The sequence below is a fragment of the Manacus vitellinus genome, unplaced genomic scaffold (genome assembly GCF_001715985.3).
Source record: "Manacus vitellinus isolate BGI_N305 unplaced genomic scaffold, ASM171598v3 scaffold_9_pilon, whole genome shotgun sequence".
Taxonomy (NCBI): domain Eukaryota; kingdom Metazoa; phylum Chordata; class Aves; order Passeriformes; family Pipridae; genus Manacus; species Manacus vitellinus.
Window position 1 is genome coordinate 1,945,845 of NW_021940917.1, and position 13,376 is coordinate 1,959,220.

Below are 13,376 nucleotides of genomic sequence, written 5' to 3' on the forward strand. Positions count from 1 at the left end.
TAGTAGCAATTTTATTATATAAACTACTACTATTGCAAATTTAATTCTCTTTTTTTTTCTCTGTCAGTAAATTGTTTCAAGTAATTTTTAATTTTAATTATTTGAGTAATTTTTAATGTTTTCTGGTCATGCCATAGTTTTAAGTTGGATTGCCACCAAAACCTGATGGCTCCTGAATAGCTATGGATCTATGACAACCTGTCCAACCTTAATGTAATGATCATGCTAATGCAATATGAATGCAGAACCAAAAGTAGATTTATACAGGTTTATTAAATTTCTAGCTAAATACTCCTGTTGCTACTGCTGACGCAGCAAATAACGTTGGATCTACATTTCACCTAGAACAGCTTAACGTGTGTTTAACTAGGTGTATCATGCTGCTCTTGATAAGAGTAGTTCGGACATAAGTACATGGTTTAAAGCATCATAAAAATAAAAAGTGCTAAAAAGGGAAATGAGATGCAGTGACAAAGCTTACTAAAGAGTTTATGATGTGACAATTTGTGTTTATGATCTGATGAACTCTGCATTTCTTTGCAGTGGACACCGCGGTGGAATTTGCACATATTGGTGTGTTCTATCACCAGGGACAGTGCTGTATAGCAGGATCTAGAATTTTTGTGGAAGAGCCTATTTATGATGAGTTTGTTCGCCGAAGCATTGAAAGAGCAAAGAAGTATACTCTTGGGAATCCTCTGTTGCCTAATGTACAGCAAGGCCCTCAAGTAAGTAATGTTACATGTTTCCACCATAATTATGTCACAACATTGCAATTTAATGTGCTTATAAACCTATTGTTGCAGTACTTTCAAGGCTAAGTATGGTTTTCTAGTGGATAGTCTAGAGAATGAGGAGGAAGAAACTGGAGAGATTGTTGTTTACAACACTATCATAAGCCAAAGGGTGAGGTCTCCTCTTTTCTACTTCCTTTTATTAGCGAGGAGAACAATTATACAAAATATAAGTGCTCTGAGAAACCTCCAATGCACCAGCTGTAAAAGTGCATTACAATCACCCATGTCATGTTAGAGGTTGCTAATTACGTATTCAAATAGTGCCACTGTAAGTGACTAGCTTGAGGAAATAAGACTTTTAGTGTCTTTCCCCCTTTTTCAAGGTGCTAGACCTTCATTAAACTGCTCTCAGTTTTAGAATATTACACAATTTAAATACAACAGTTTATTATTTTTTCCTGCTTTTGTTAAAAGGTTATGCCAGTAGTTTCCCCATCAAATGAAGGCTAAAATGCAACATTAATAACTATAGTTATCACAATGCTGTGAATTCAATGGATCACATCAGACCATTGTTAAATTAGTTCTCATCTAATCTTATTTCCATATCAGCTTATACTGCAGGCAGAGCTATTATGTGTACATTTGATTATCACAGAATAAAAGAACTGTTTTAGAGAAAGGAAAAAGTTGGAGACAAAGCAATTCCCATACATTTGATAGTATAACGTGTTCTTCACTGGTTATCACAGTCATTTTATGTAATAAAAGACACCAAGTAAATTGGAAAAAAACACATTCCAAGCCACACAAGATTTGGGAAATTTAAAAATATTAAGGAAGGATACTATTTTATTTTCCTACAATGTTTTCCTATGTTTTGATACAAGATAATAGATTCATCTGAATAAATTTTAAAAGGCCAAGGGCAGGAAGGTTCAAACAAGTGAATTCCAAGTGTCTGTTGTACAGCTAATATAAAATTAAGAGAGATCTTCTATCAGGTTATTGTGGCTTTACTGAGTTTGAAATTCATACTAACAATTTGAATGAGAAATGTAAGTAAACTTCTACTAAAAAAATAAGGAAGGTTAAATGTGAAAAAGCAATACTGAAAATATTTTAAAGAACAGAAAATTTTTTTCTCCTCTAGTCTCATCATTTGCAATTATTGACTTATTTTTCTTCTTAGCAAACTTTAGCAGAAACTTAACAATTTTACAGATTAGCAAAGTTACTGTTTTTAGAACTGGTATGACCCCTTTTAATGGAAAATTGTGGTTTGGGTGTAGTTTCTTTTGTGGTAATTATGTTAAATATCTCTCTTTGTCTTCAAATTGCTTGTGCTTTGACTGATTGTTCCTAGAAACAAAAACTGATAGCCCATATCAAGCCTATTCACTGTGATGTCTTGCCATAGGGAAAAAGACATACTTGTTGTCCAGTTCACAGGCCCTCTGGGGCCGCACCTGCCCTAGACAGCAAGTTTGGGTAACACTGTGCATGTTGTTCACCAAAGCAGAGTCAAAAGCCCTATTGGAATTCAAAAGATCCTATATACGCATTATTAAGAAAAATAATGATGATTATAACAAAGGAAGGACTGACAACATGAGCTGTATCATATAAACCTTGTTTTCTCTCCAAGATGTTTATGTGGCCACCAGGGTAGCAGAAATTTTATGTCTTCAGCATCCAGTAAGGCAAACATTTCTTTGAAAGTAAAATGACAAAGAGAGTGCAGTGAACTAAAAGTCATCTCCTTATAAATCCATATCCTTATAGCTATAAACTTTTATCACAGCTTTATTTAAATAGCTGTTTAGTCTAATACGTGTCCAGAAATCCCCAGAACCTTGGAAAATATTGTTGTGTTCTAAGACCATAGTAAAACTTGTTGCTCAGACTGAAACTCAACATTTTTATTGCACAAATAAGAGAATAAGATACACACCTACTCTGCTCTGCTAATTGATGTGTATGATCACAGAGAAGAATAATCTGTGCAAGAGTCACTCTGGAAGTAATCTCAGTATCTTCGTGAGCTAGTGCTTGAAGGACTGAAGTCTGAAATAATGAAGGAAAGAATCATGAAAATGGAGCAAAGAAAGAAAAGAAAAAGAGAATGTTAGAGGCATTTACCAAACAACCTTTATCATTAAGGTTTTTTTGACATACATGTTATCTTGTGCACAACTTCCCTTCAGGCCTGAAGGGTGATTGGTGGATTTGGACCTTGGAGGAGAGAAAACAATGTGTTATCTGTTTCTAGTCCCCATTTACACTATTTGTTTTTATCCATTTTGTCACAGCAAACTGAAAGGAGTTAGAGAAATATAAGCACTTGTTGTACTGTCACCATAAACTTCTTTTCCAGACTAAGGCCCTGCATTTTGCCAAACTATAGAACTAAACTGCAATATACTTGGGATATATTGAATTTGTTGGTAAGCCTGAGTGAATGGAAGGGCAGAGATTGGCTTCATATCATAAACAGTTTGTCATCTATGTTTCTCAAATGCCAAGCGTATTTGTCTTTATTCCATTAATAAATCAGAATGAATTAAAAATAACATTAAATTTAAATTATATTTAATAGTTGTTTTTTAACTTCCTCTAATATTTTAGGAAAGCAGTATGGCCAATCTACAAGACCTGATGCAGGACAGAAGGGTCTTACTGGCTAGATCAAGCTCTCCATTATTTTTTCAGAGTCAAGCCCAGCAATTTTTGATTTGATGAACCATTTCTGGTTGGCAAGAGTACTGAGAAGTATAAGTCACATTAATTTTGTCCCTCTAAACCTCATCCTCCTATGTCAAAATTTCTGATTATTGGTCTATTTGAGAAAAGCCTACAAATTTTTGAGAAGTTAGTGTCAAGAATATTAGCAGTGCTCACCACCTGTTCCACTTCAACACATGTAATTGAACAAAGTTGGAACGTTGTTAAGTTTAGATTAGTGAGTTAGAAGACCAACTGTTATCAGTGTGTGTGCTGTTTACATCCCTGAAATATCTTTTCATTTAGATTGACAAGGAGCAGTATAAAAAAATCCTGGAGCTAATCGAGAGCGGGAAAAAAGAAGGAGCCAAACTGGAATGTGGGGGAGGTCCATGGGGAGACAAGGGTTACTTCATCCAGCCCACAGTTTTTTCTAATGTTACTGATGAAATGCGCATCGCCAAAGAAGAGGTAAATAAACTTTTAGCCATCTGTTCTCTCACTGAAGGTTGTCTATTTAAATGTCTGTACAAAATACTCATTTAGAGGGTCAAGCAATGACATAAAAATGCTCTCAATAAGTCTGTTGTTCCATCTTGGTGGTGTTTAAAGTGCCTTTGTTGGTTTCTGATGCCCATTTCACCAACTTGGTTGTGGTGAGGGAGAGGAGTATGAGACTGGCCTGCCAACGAAGTCTCCTGTTTAGGGTGGAAGCAGATAAATGCTGAGGTTTGGATTATTAACATCAGCCCAGACTGCCTATGTGTCACATACCAGCATCACAGTGACCAGTAACAGAGAAGCAAACAGTGGAGGCACAGCTTGTGAACAATTTACACTGCCTAGGGAGCCACTTAATTTAGTGTTTGGACACAACATGTACCAGGCAGCTATTTTGCAATATGAGAAACTAGTTGATTTGTGCTTCCACATGCCTGTTGTCGGTGGCAATTACTGTACGTCAGAGTTCTGCCTCTGTGGAGTTATTTAACTTAGATCAGTTTACAAGTGTGTCTACACATGACTGAAGAATCTTTTACTGACCCAACTGAGGTGACAGTGCCAGGGCATCAGTGAAAGTCTGCAAGGAACAGCAGAGAGTTAGGAGTGCAGAGCTGCTATATCAGCTAGCTCTGTAAACACAGCCTCAAAGTCCAGTCATGACCTCTTCTCTGTGTTTTTTTATATTCATCTTGATTAATAACTGCTGCAACTGGGCTGCAATTGGTGTCCATTATACTTCATAAAAAAAGGTCCTTCAAAATACTCCTAACTGTTGCTTTACAAAGCCAACAATACTGCTGATGCAGTCTGATGAACATACCTACTACATCCACCAAGAGTCAACAGCCCTAGTTAAAATGAACACCACAACAGCTAGAGTTAATTGCGACAAGGAGAAAGCTGTAAAACAGGAGAGAGCTCTATGAGACAGAATTTGGATTGTTTCTGCCAACCAGGAGTCAGGTAAGAAACCACACAGAGTTATGGGTTTTTTTGCTGCTCTATTAGTTTCTCTTTGATCAGCAGTAAAATGACTGCTTCTCACATTATTTTAAATGTAAGGAAAAATGAAACCCCAGATAGCCAAGACAATTTAAAGAATATCCAAGTTTTGAAGTTCACAGTTTGAATAGTAGGGGAATGTTCAGTGGTTTTCTGACCTATGTAAATCAACTATTGCAACACTAGTTAGAAACTGACATTAAAACTCAGTCAGGTAGAAAGCTCACAATCTGTTGTAATAGAAGTAATTGGATGTAGTAATGTCCCCTCACACTACACAGTCTTGGCGTATTGTGGTGGGCATGGGCACCTCTGGCTGAGAACACTGAGTGCTGGTAGTAGGAAAGTGGAACCTGACTATTTTCTCACCTAACACCCATATGGAAAGCAGAATTAGTTGTTCCACTTGGAGTACATTCCCAATTGTGCAGCTACCTACAGAGATAAAAGTCTAATAGAAAATTTAGGTGAAGAAAAATTGCATGTCTTTCTCAGCTTTAAAACTAGTTTGCCAAGAAAATCCCCATTTGTTGGTAACCAATATAGATATCTAGCAGAGGGTGACACCATGTCAGCTACCTTTATGGTGGGAGTCTTTTAATCCTTGTTATTTGTTTTCATAATTTATTTATTTATTGTTTTATTAATCATTTTATGATAGGCTATCTTGATTTACATCATATTTCAAAAATCTTTATGTGAATTTACAGTACTTTTTAGAAATTTTTCTGAAATATACAGTCTTGGCTGAATGAATTCAGGAACAAAACCATCTAATAGATGTAAATTTAATAAACATAAATTACTTAAAATAGTAAGTTATTCTAGTCCACTTTAAAAGCTTACATGTGTTTGATACAGATATTTGGACCTGTTCAACAAATCATGAAGTTTAAAACTATAGATGAAGTAATCAAGAGAGCAAATAATACTACGTATGGTTTAGCAGCAGCAGTTTTTACCAAAGACATTGATAAAGCATTGACATTTGCAGCTGCTCTTCAGGCTGGAACAGTATGGTAAGTCATGTTTTTTTAAATTCTTCCTTTAGATCTGCAGGTGTCAATGGCACTGATTGTAGGACATTTTCACACTTTTTTGGGTAGTATATTTTTATATTTATTCCTTGTCATCTTTGTAGAGGTGGATCATTGTCATCCTTCTCTGTATCTCCTCCCCTCACTTTTCCCTACTTAATGTGCTATTAAATACTTATGTCTTGAAAGTCTTCACACAATTGGCCTGTAAACTTAGTCTAAAAAAGGAAATTGACTTGCTAAAAAGGAAAGGAAACAACAAAAAAATACAGTGAGAGTGCCTTCTTTCTTTACGTTCAGGATCTGGGGATAAATTAATAGAGAGCATGCAAAGGAAAGGAGTAAAGGTGGTGAAGGGCCTTGAGGGGAAGTCGTATGAGGAGTGGCTGAGGTCACTTGATCTGTGCAGCCTGGAGAAGAGGAGGCTGAGGGGAGACCTTATTGCAGTCTACAACTTCCTCATGAGGGGAAGAGGAGGGGCAGGCACTGATCTCTTCTCTGTGGTGACCAGTGACAGACCTGAGGGAACACACTGAAGTTGTGTCAGAGTAGATTTAGGTTACATATTAGAAAAAGGTTCTTCATCCAGAGGGTGGTTGGGCACTGGAATAGGCTTTCTGGAGAAGTGGTCACAACACCAAGACTGCCAAAGTTCAAGAAGTATTTGGACAGTGCTCTCAGGTACATAGTGTGACTCTTGGGGATGGTTCTGCGCAGGGCCAGGAGTTGAACTCAATGATCCTTGTGGATCCCTTCCAACTCAGCATATTCTGTGATTCTGTGAATACATAACTTATGGGGATCGTTTTCAGTATTGTGTAAAGAAATTAGTTATCTGAAGTTCTGTGGCCATTAGCCTGTGCAGAACATCCATCTGTAATGGAAAAAATTGATAAAATGTGATTGAACAAAGGAAGGAAACACAAGCTGAGGGAGAACTGCTACAAGGCCAACTATTTCCAGCAATGGAAGAGGCAACCTACATAGAGCTGGAAAATAAAAGGATAAGAGATATAAGAGTGAAAGCTTGGAGGCATAACAGAGTCTAGACACTATCACTGACAAAGATCTGCTTTTCCCTACAATTATTTCAATGCATCAGAAGGAGAACAACCAGTTTTACTTGAATGCAAAATCTGTGTCCAATTTACATTTTATCTGAAAGCACTTGCAACGAGCAAAAATTCCTGCCGGGGTCCTGTGACCTAAAACCAGATACTTTCTAAAAATAACTTAACAGTTTTGACTTAGGAGTTGTTATTCTTTATACGGAAGGAAGTTTCAAACAGAGGTAGAATCTTTGGGTTTTGCTCTTACATGATTGGTGGTCTAGGAATCCTTAACTATGAACAGAATCTCTTCTGTTGAAACCAGCAGACTGGCAGAAGAGATTATAAAATATGTAAATAGAGAATATTTGATTTGACAAGGTTGTAAGACAAAAAGAGCTTCTCAGTCAGGAAGCAGGATGCACATTCTGCCAAAATTCTTCATACTTACAAATTCCCCTTTGAAGTTCCTTTCTTACTCACTGTATCTTGTTCTCAAATACAATACAGAACATGGTTTAACTGAGTAGAATCAAACAAAACTTCCTAAACATATACCGAAGCTATCATGAGTTTATCAATAAGAAGTGGACCTGCAGAAGACTTAGCTTTGGCTAGTGTTTTGTTTGAGAGCTGATGTACGAGTTAGGAGCTTTATTGAGGGTATCAGAGAAAGGTATGATGGTCACTCTGCTTGAAGACCCTTCGTGAGTATTATTACCCTGCTTATAATTGACAGAAAAAACATTGATTTTACAGAAGTGAAAAAAGTTTCTTCACACTATCAAAAGTAATTTTTCTGTTCTTCCAGGGTTAATTGTTATAGTGCAGTGTCTGCTCAGTGTCCTTTTGGAGGTTTTAAGATGTCAGGAAATGGACGAGAAATGTAAGTAAATACTTTAAAAAATGTAGATTCACAGGAACTACAAAACGAAATTCCAAACCCCAACTTTAAATATGCATAACTAGGATGTCCAGTTTGAGATTTTGTCATATTAGGCTAGTATTTAGAGGCTTCAGGTTGTCAGAGGCAATATCAACCAAACAATTCCTCCACAAATAAGAAAATTGTTAAGATACACCCTTTTTCAAAATTACTGGCTTTAGAAGCTTGCAATCCACTGATGAGCAAAACTGACCATTTTGGTTTTGATTTACAGCTATTGTATATGTAGAGAAACTGTCATTTTCATGAAGATATATATGTGTGTATTTTGTGATATCCTCTTCAAATGCTAGGCTTTGGAAAAAAAGAGACTTTTCAAAATCCTAGATTTAAACAAGAGTTGGCAGTTAAAGCCTTGTGATAACAATGTTTTTACAGTACATGCCAGCTTGGTCAAAAGTTATAATGAAAACAGTCCTCTGTAGTCTTTGAACCTTTGGTTTTTTTCCCAAAATAAAAGTGGAGTATTATACAAAAATCATAAACTAATCAAATTTTTTCAGACCTCTAAGTTTTAGTCCAGTTTCCACTTGAATCATGTCCTGTCTTACCTTTATTTGTCCTTTGTTAAAAATGCCACATATATAGGAACAAAAAATTATTTTTAAAGCCATAACTAAAAATCAATACTTGTAAGCTTTCCCTTTTATTAAGACAAATGCATAAAAATTTTAATGAATGATAGAAGTAATTAAAAAATATATGTGTAGGTGAGGTGCTTCAGAGCTTCTTTTTATATATATTTTTTTAAGAGATAAAGACTAGTATTTTCATAGTTGCTCATCACTGGACACAGTCTGCTCCTTATGGCAAAGCTCCCACTAGCTTCAAAGGAAATGGACTCAAGTCAATGCTGAGAGCTTTAGAAAACTGCAAAATGGAAAAATGCAATAATTTAGACCATTATTATCAAATACTGGTTTGCACTTGGTGGGTGCCAAAAAATTGGACATAATCAATTCTGAATCACAGTCTTTAGCAGAAATATTTTTTGAATTCATTTGCTAGAAATAACAGAAAAACCATAAGAGACTATCAAAAATATTTTCTACAACAGTGCATTTGGAAGCAGTTAAGCTTTTGTGCTAATTAAGTTTTTTGGTTCAAAGTCACAATTATCAGACCAATAAAAATATCCCTGCTAAAGGACAAGGATAGAATTATCACCAGATAGATGTCTGTTTGGAAAAAAAATTGTAAATATACAGCAGTCAATTTTAGGAGAGGCAGAAATATGTGTGAAACAGCTGCACTGAAATAATTAGGAACTCAGTGTCAAGCCACTTCCTTGAACCCCAGAATTAAATTCCCTGTATAATTCTTGGAATGATAATACCATTATGAATTAAACTACTGAATGTCACATACTAACAGAATGCCTCTTCAGAAATTAAGGGAATCAGGAAACATATTCCCCTAGTACAAGGGTCCTGACCAGAGACTTCTGTTTTGCCTATATGCCTATCTAGTAACATGGCAGTGAGAACGGCAGAACTTTATACTGTAGCAAATCTATGTTCTGTAAAGCAATCAGTTAAGTCTAGTTTGTCTGTGTCAGATGACAAATATCTAGGCACACAAACAAGCTTCAACTCATCATTGAAAATGTAAAGGTGAATCATGCTAAAACATGTCAAATATTAAAGTTTTTTTCATTGTCTGAGAGTTTTCATCATGGATCAATTATGTCCTCCACTTGCTTGAGATGAAGTGTCTATTCTTTAATGCTGGAGAAAATTCTTGGCTTTAGGAGAAGACCTTTATGACCTTTGCAAATAACTTGTTGAGCATGCTTGTGAAGATCTAATATGTTCTTGATTTGCTGCACAGAAATGCAATTTAGATATACTCTAAGTTAAATGCCATTCTTTTGCACAGATAAAATTACTGTCTCTCCCACTTTTCTCAGGAAACTGTTGCTGTAGCTTTTCAAAAGGTTTTCAGCAGCAGTTTAGCTGCACAGCTGTGTTCCAAATATGTCCAGTGTACTTGTTATATATATATGGCCAATTGCACAGCATCACTGAAAATCTCATCCAGAATAAAACTCATATAAAAAGCATTAGCATAAATATTGCTCTTGGTTCTCTTTTATCTAGGGGAGAATATGGACTCCATGAATACACAGAAGTTAAGACTGTCACAATCAAAATCCCACAAAAGAACTCGTAATGCTTCTTGAGGTGCAGAATCTAACAGCTCCAAATGAATCTGAAAAGACCATCTGAGTTCTTAAATGTTTTATTGTCCAGATGATTCATTAACCTTTTTGCTTTCTGATTATATAAGAGGTACTTGCTTGCATTAACAATATAAGGAATAACATAGAAAAGTTTAATTTGATTAATTGTGATAAGGAATCTTTAATGTCTGGTACATAGCTAACTAATTTGAAAAGTTCATGTCCAGAAAGATCTATTCCTATTTTCAGTTGAAGCTCTCTGTAGTGCTATGAAAATTTGCCTACTTTACAGGTACAGTTTGAATTTTTGTGGTCTTCTAAATGTTAGATGGCAAGCTCTCCTTGCGTTTTCTGTTTTTTGTGGCCATAACAAAAGCACTTATGAGTAGTTAGCAGATAGATACTTTTCTGTATCTTTCTCCAGATGTATTTCTTAGACGATTAAATTTGTTCATGATGCTACACAAATGTAACGTGTATAACATTAAAAAACGTGTATAACAAAAAAAAAATTAAAATTCACCTACAAAACCTACTACTTCTCCTTTCATTAGACTTTTCTACTACACTAGTTTACTAATAAATAATACTAATAAAGAATAGTTTACTATTTGGCACTGTGTAGCACAGAGGCACCACTGGTGTGTTCAGCTCATCAGACTTATATCTGCTATATGGAAACTAAAGTCCCCAGTATTTTGTCAGTATTATAATTGGAAGAATATGAACACACAGAACACTAAGCCAGAAGGGACAACACTTGGCCTGTGTCTGGTATGATCCAATCACTAACCATTCATCTCTTAAAAGCACACTAGGGCTAGTCTGAAGCCAGTCGCCTCTGAATGTGTGCTATGTGGGTGGTTGGTTCTCCTGTCTTCCCGGCATCCTTTGGCAGCACAGGACTGCAAATCCTACCCTACTTATGCTGCCTGCAACTGCAAGCCCAAGCAAAGAATGACTGAAATATAACGCAAAAAAGGGAAAACCCAGCATAATAGAGGAGTATAGGAGAAGGACCAACTCGACCTTTGCATGCATATATACATTCTGTTTAGAATGTCTAAACTATTTTAATACTGTTTTCAGCAACATTGTAAATGTACGGTTCAGTTCCTCTTTGACAGTCTTGACAGGTAAAAGAAAGCTTTCGATGGTCTTGTTTTGTCAATTTTAATGTTTCAGTATGATCAAAATGTAACATCTAGTAGGCACTTTTAAGTTCCCATTTTTTCAAATGCCTTGAGCTTTGGATCAATCTGATGACACACTGAAGTTGTTCACAAGAGATGTCAGTGTAAAGAGATATACCCTTTGGCATCCCTTACAAGCGCACACTAGTTCACAGTACATGACGGTGACCAAACCAGAAAAAAAATCATAATATAGTCCCATTTGTTCCTCAATGCCAGTTTATTGACTCAGAAACGAGGTCAGGAGGGGATTTCTCTCCACAATGTACACACTATTAGTAATAACACAATGTATCTGTGAGCACAAGAATTGTCCTTTCAAAATTAAGTGTCTTTGTAATTATGTTCATAGTATTAAAGTCTCCAACTGATGGTGAAATATCTGCTATATGTCTTTCTTACATCTGCACATGAGTATGGTGACTTGTGATCTGGACAGTAATAAATGAAGACTTAAACTCTGCAAATATTACACAGGTAATTAAAGAGGTCCTTTCTTTCTGGGCTTGAATCACTATCACGTTACCCCAGCTACGTGCCAAAGCAGTACCATTGAAATTTACTGGGATGAAACACAAGAGTATTAGTTGATATTTTTATGAACATTGCTTAAAGTGTTAGCAAAGTTGTAGTTGGTATTTCACCGAGAAAGAATTTTAACAAGAGAAATGAACTTGTTGCATGGCCTTTCAAAGCCCCTGAAAATGGACTAATAGCAGCAGCAGTTACTATGTTTGGATTGAAACAATTATATTTTTTCATGTAGTTCTTGAAGGCAGTGGTTGTCTAGGTAAACAATGTAGAGGAAAATCTCCACAGATTTCAGTGGGACTATTTTTTTTTTAGTGAAAATTCCTTTAACACTATTGAAGGCACACCTTTAATTTTCATGAAAGTAGGACAAAGGACAAGATATTGCAGTCTTATTGGAAAATTGTCTGTTTCAAGGAATTTTATACTATATAGAAAACCAAGTCCTAGAAACTTGGAGTTCTTAAAGTCATTGTCTTGCCTTCCGTGAGGTGATCCCTGCCCTTTCCCTACCCCTGACACAATATTTTTTTTAAAAAAGAGGGAAGCTTTTGAATAGCAACAGAGGGATAGAGAGACCCTTAGGCTATTTCAGTCAAAATAGTGAAGTTGTAAGGAATTCTCATTCTGTCTCAAGAAAGAAAATTACTGATAATCCTTGACTACTAGATATCCAGGTCTTAAGACAGACAAGAGAATATATGGAGAAAATATTCAGAGCAAGAAAGGCATCTGGCTTGGATAAAGAGTGAAAATTCCCTGATGAAGTAGGGCTTTAGGGAGGTATTTGAAAAGATGTGAGAACTTGGCAGCCAAAAGGATTGTGGGGAAGCAGGGTAGGCTATTCCATCTGGGACACAAAAGATAAGTGAAAGAAAAAAAGGGAGAAAGGAAGGGAGCAGTAACAGAAGCAGTAACAGAAGTACGAGGAGTCTGATGAGGAAGGAAAGCAAAGCTAAGGATCACCTTGAGATTCTGATAGATCTCACTGTAAGATCTTATTATAATTTTGTAAGATTTAACATGAAGGACTTTAATAGATGAACTGTGCTTCTCCAGCCCCTTTATCATGCTTGCTATCATATTGTTTTTGAATTCCTGATCCTTCTGCTCTCTGTCTTTTCATTCAAGTCATGCTCCAGTTCTCTTGGTGTTAATATTGTCTTCCAAGTGAGATTTAAATAACTCCTTATTAGGAAAAGTCCACTTTAAACTAAAGTAGCAAAAAAAAGACTCTTTGAAAATTTGGAAATAATAGTTTCCTGTGAACCTAGTAGAAGGTCTTAAGGAATGAATTATAACCCTTATTATGCTGATGGAAAAACAGGGCCTTGATGAATATAGTGCTCTGGAAACAAAAGTAAAAGATCTCGAAGCACTACATAGGCTGATTCAGTCAATAAAATGTTGCATGAAAAATTGGACAGGCATAATGAACTCATAAAAAGAACTGAGTATTGGGTGATTTAAC

General features: G+C 36.0%; 1 protein-coding gene across 1 annotated transcript in view; it reads left to right on the forward strand.

Annotated features, from left to right (window-relative positions):
- The window catches only part of ALDH1A1 (aldehyde dehydrogenase 1 family member A1), a 51,353-nt gene extending 39,580 nt beyond the window's left edge, over positions 1-11,773 (forward strand). Inside the window, exons 11-15 of the mRNA XM_008931765.3 lie at positions 544-728; positions 3,768-3,932; positions 5,829-5,986; positions 7,865-7,939; positions 10,099-11,773. Of these exons, the coding sequence (XP_008930013.1) occupies positions 544-728; positions 3,768-3,932; positions 5,829-5,986; positions 7,865-7,939; positions 10,099-10,171 (656 nt within the window). The 3' untranslated portion in view covers positions 10,172-11,773. The remainder of the gene's footprint in view (positions 1-543; positions 729-3,767; positions 3,933-5,828; positions 5,987-7,864; positions 7,940-10,098) is intronic.
- The last annotated feature ends 1,603 nt before the right edge of the window (positions 11,774-13,376 follow it).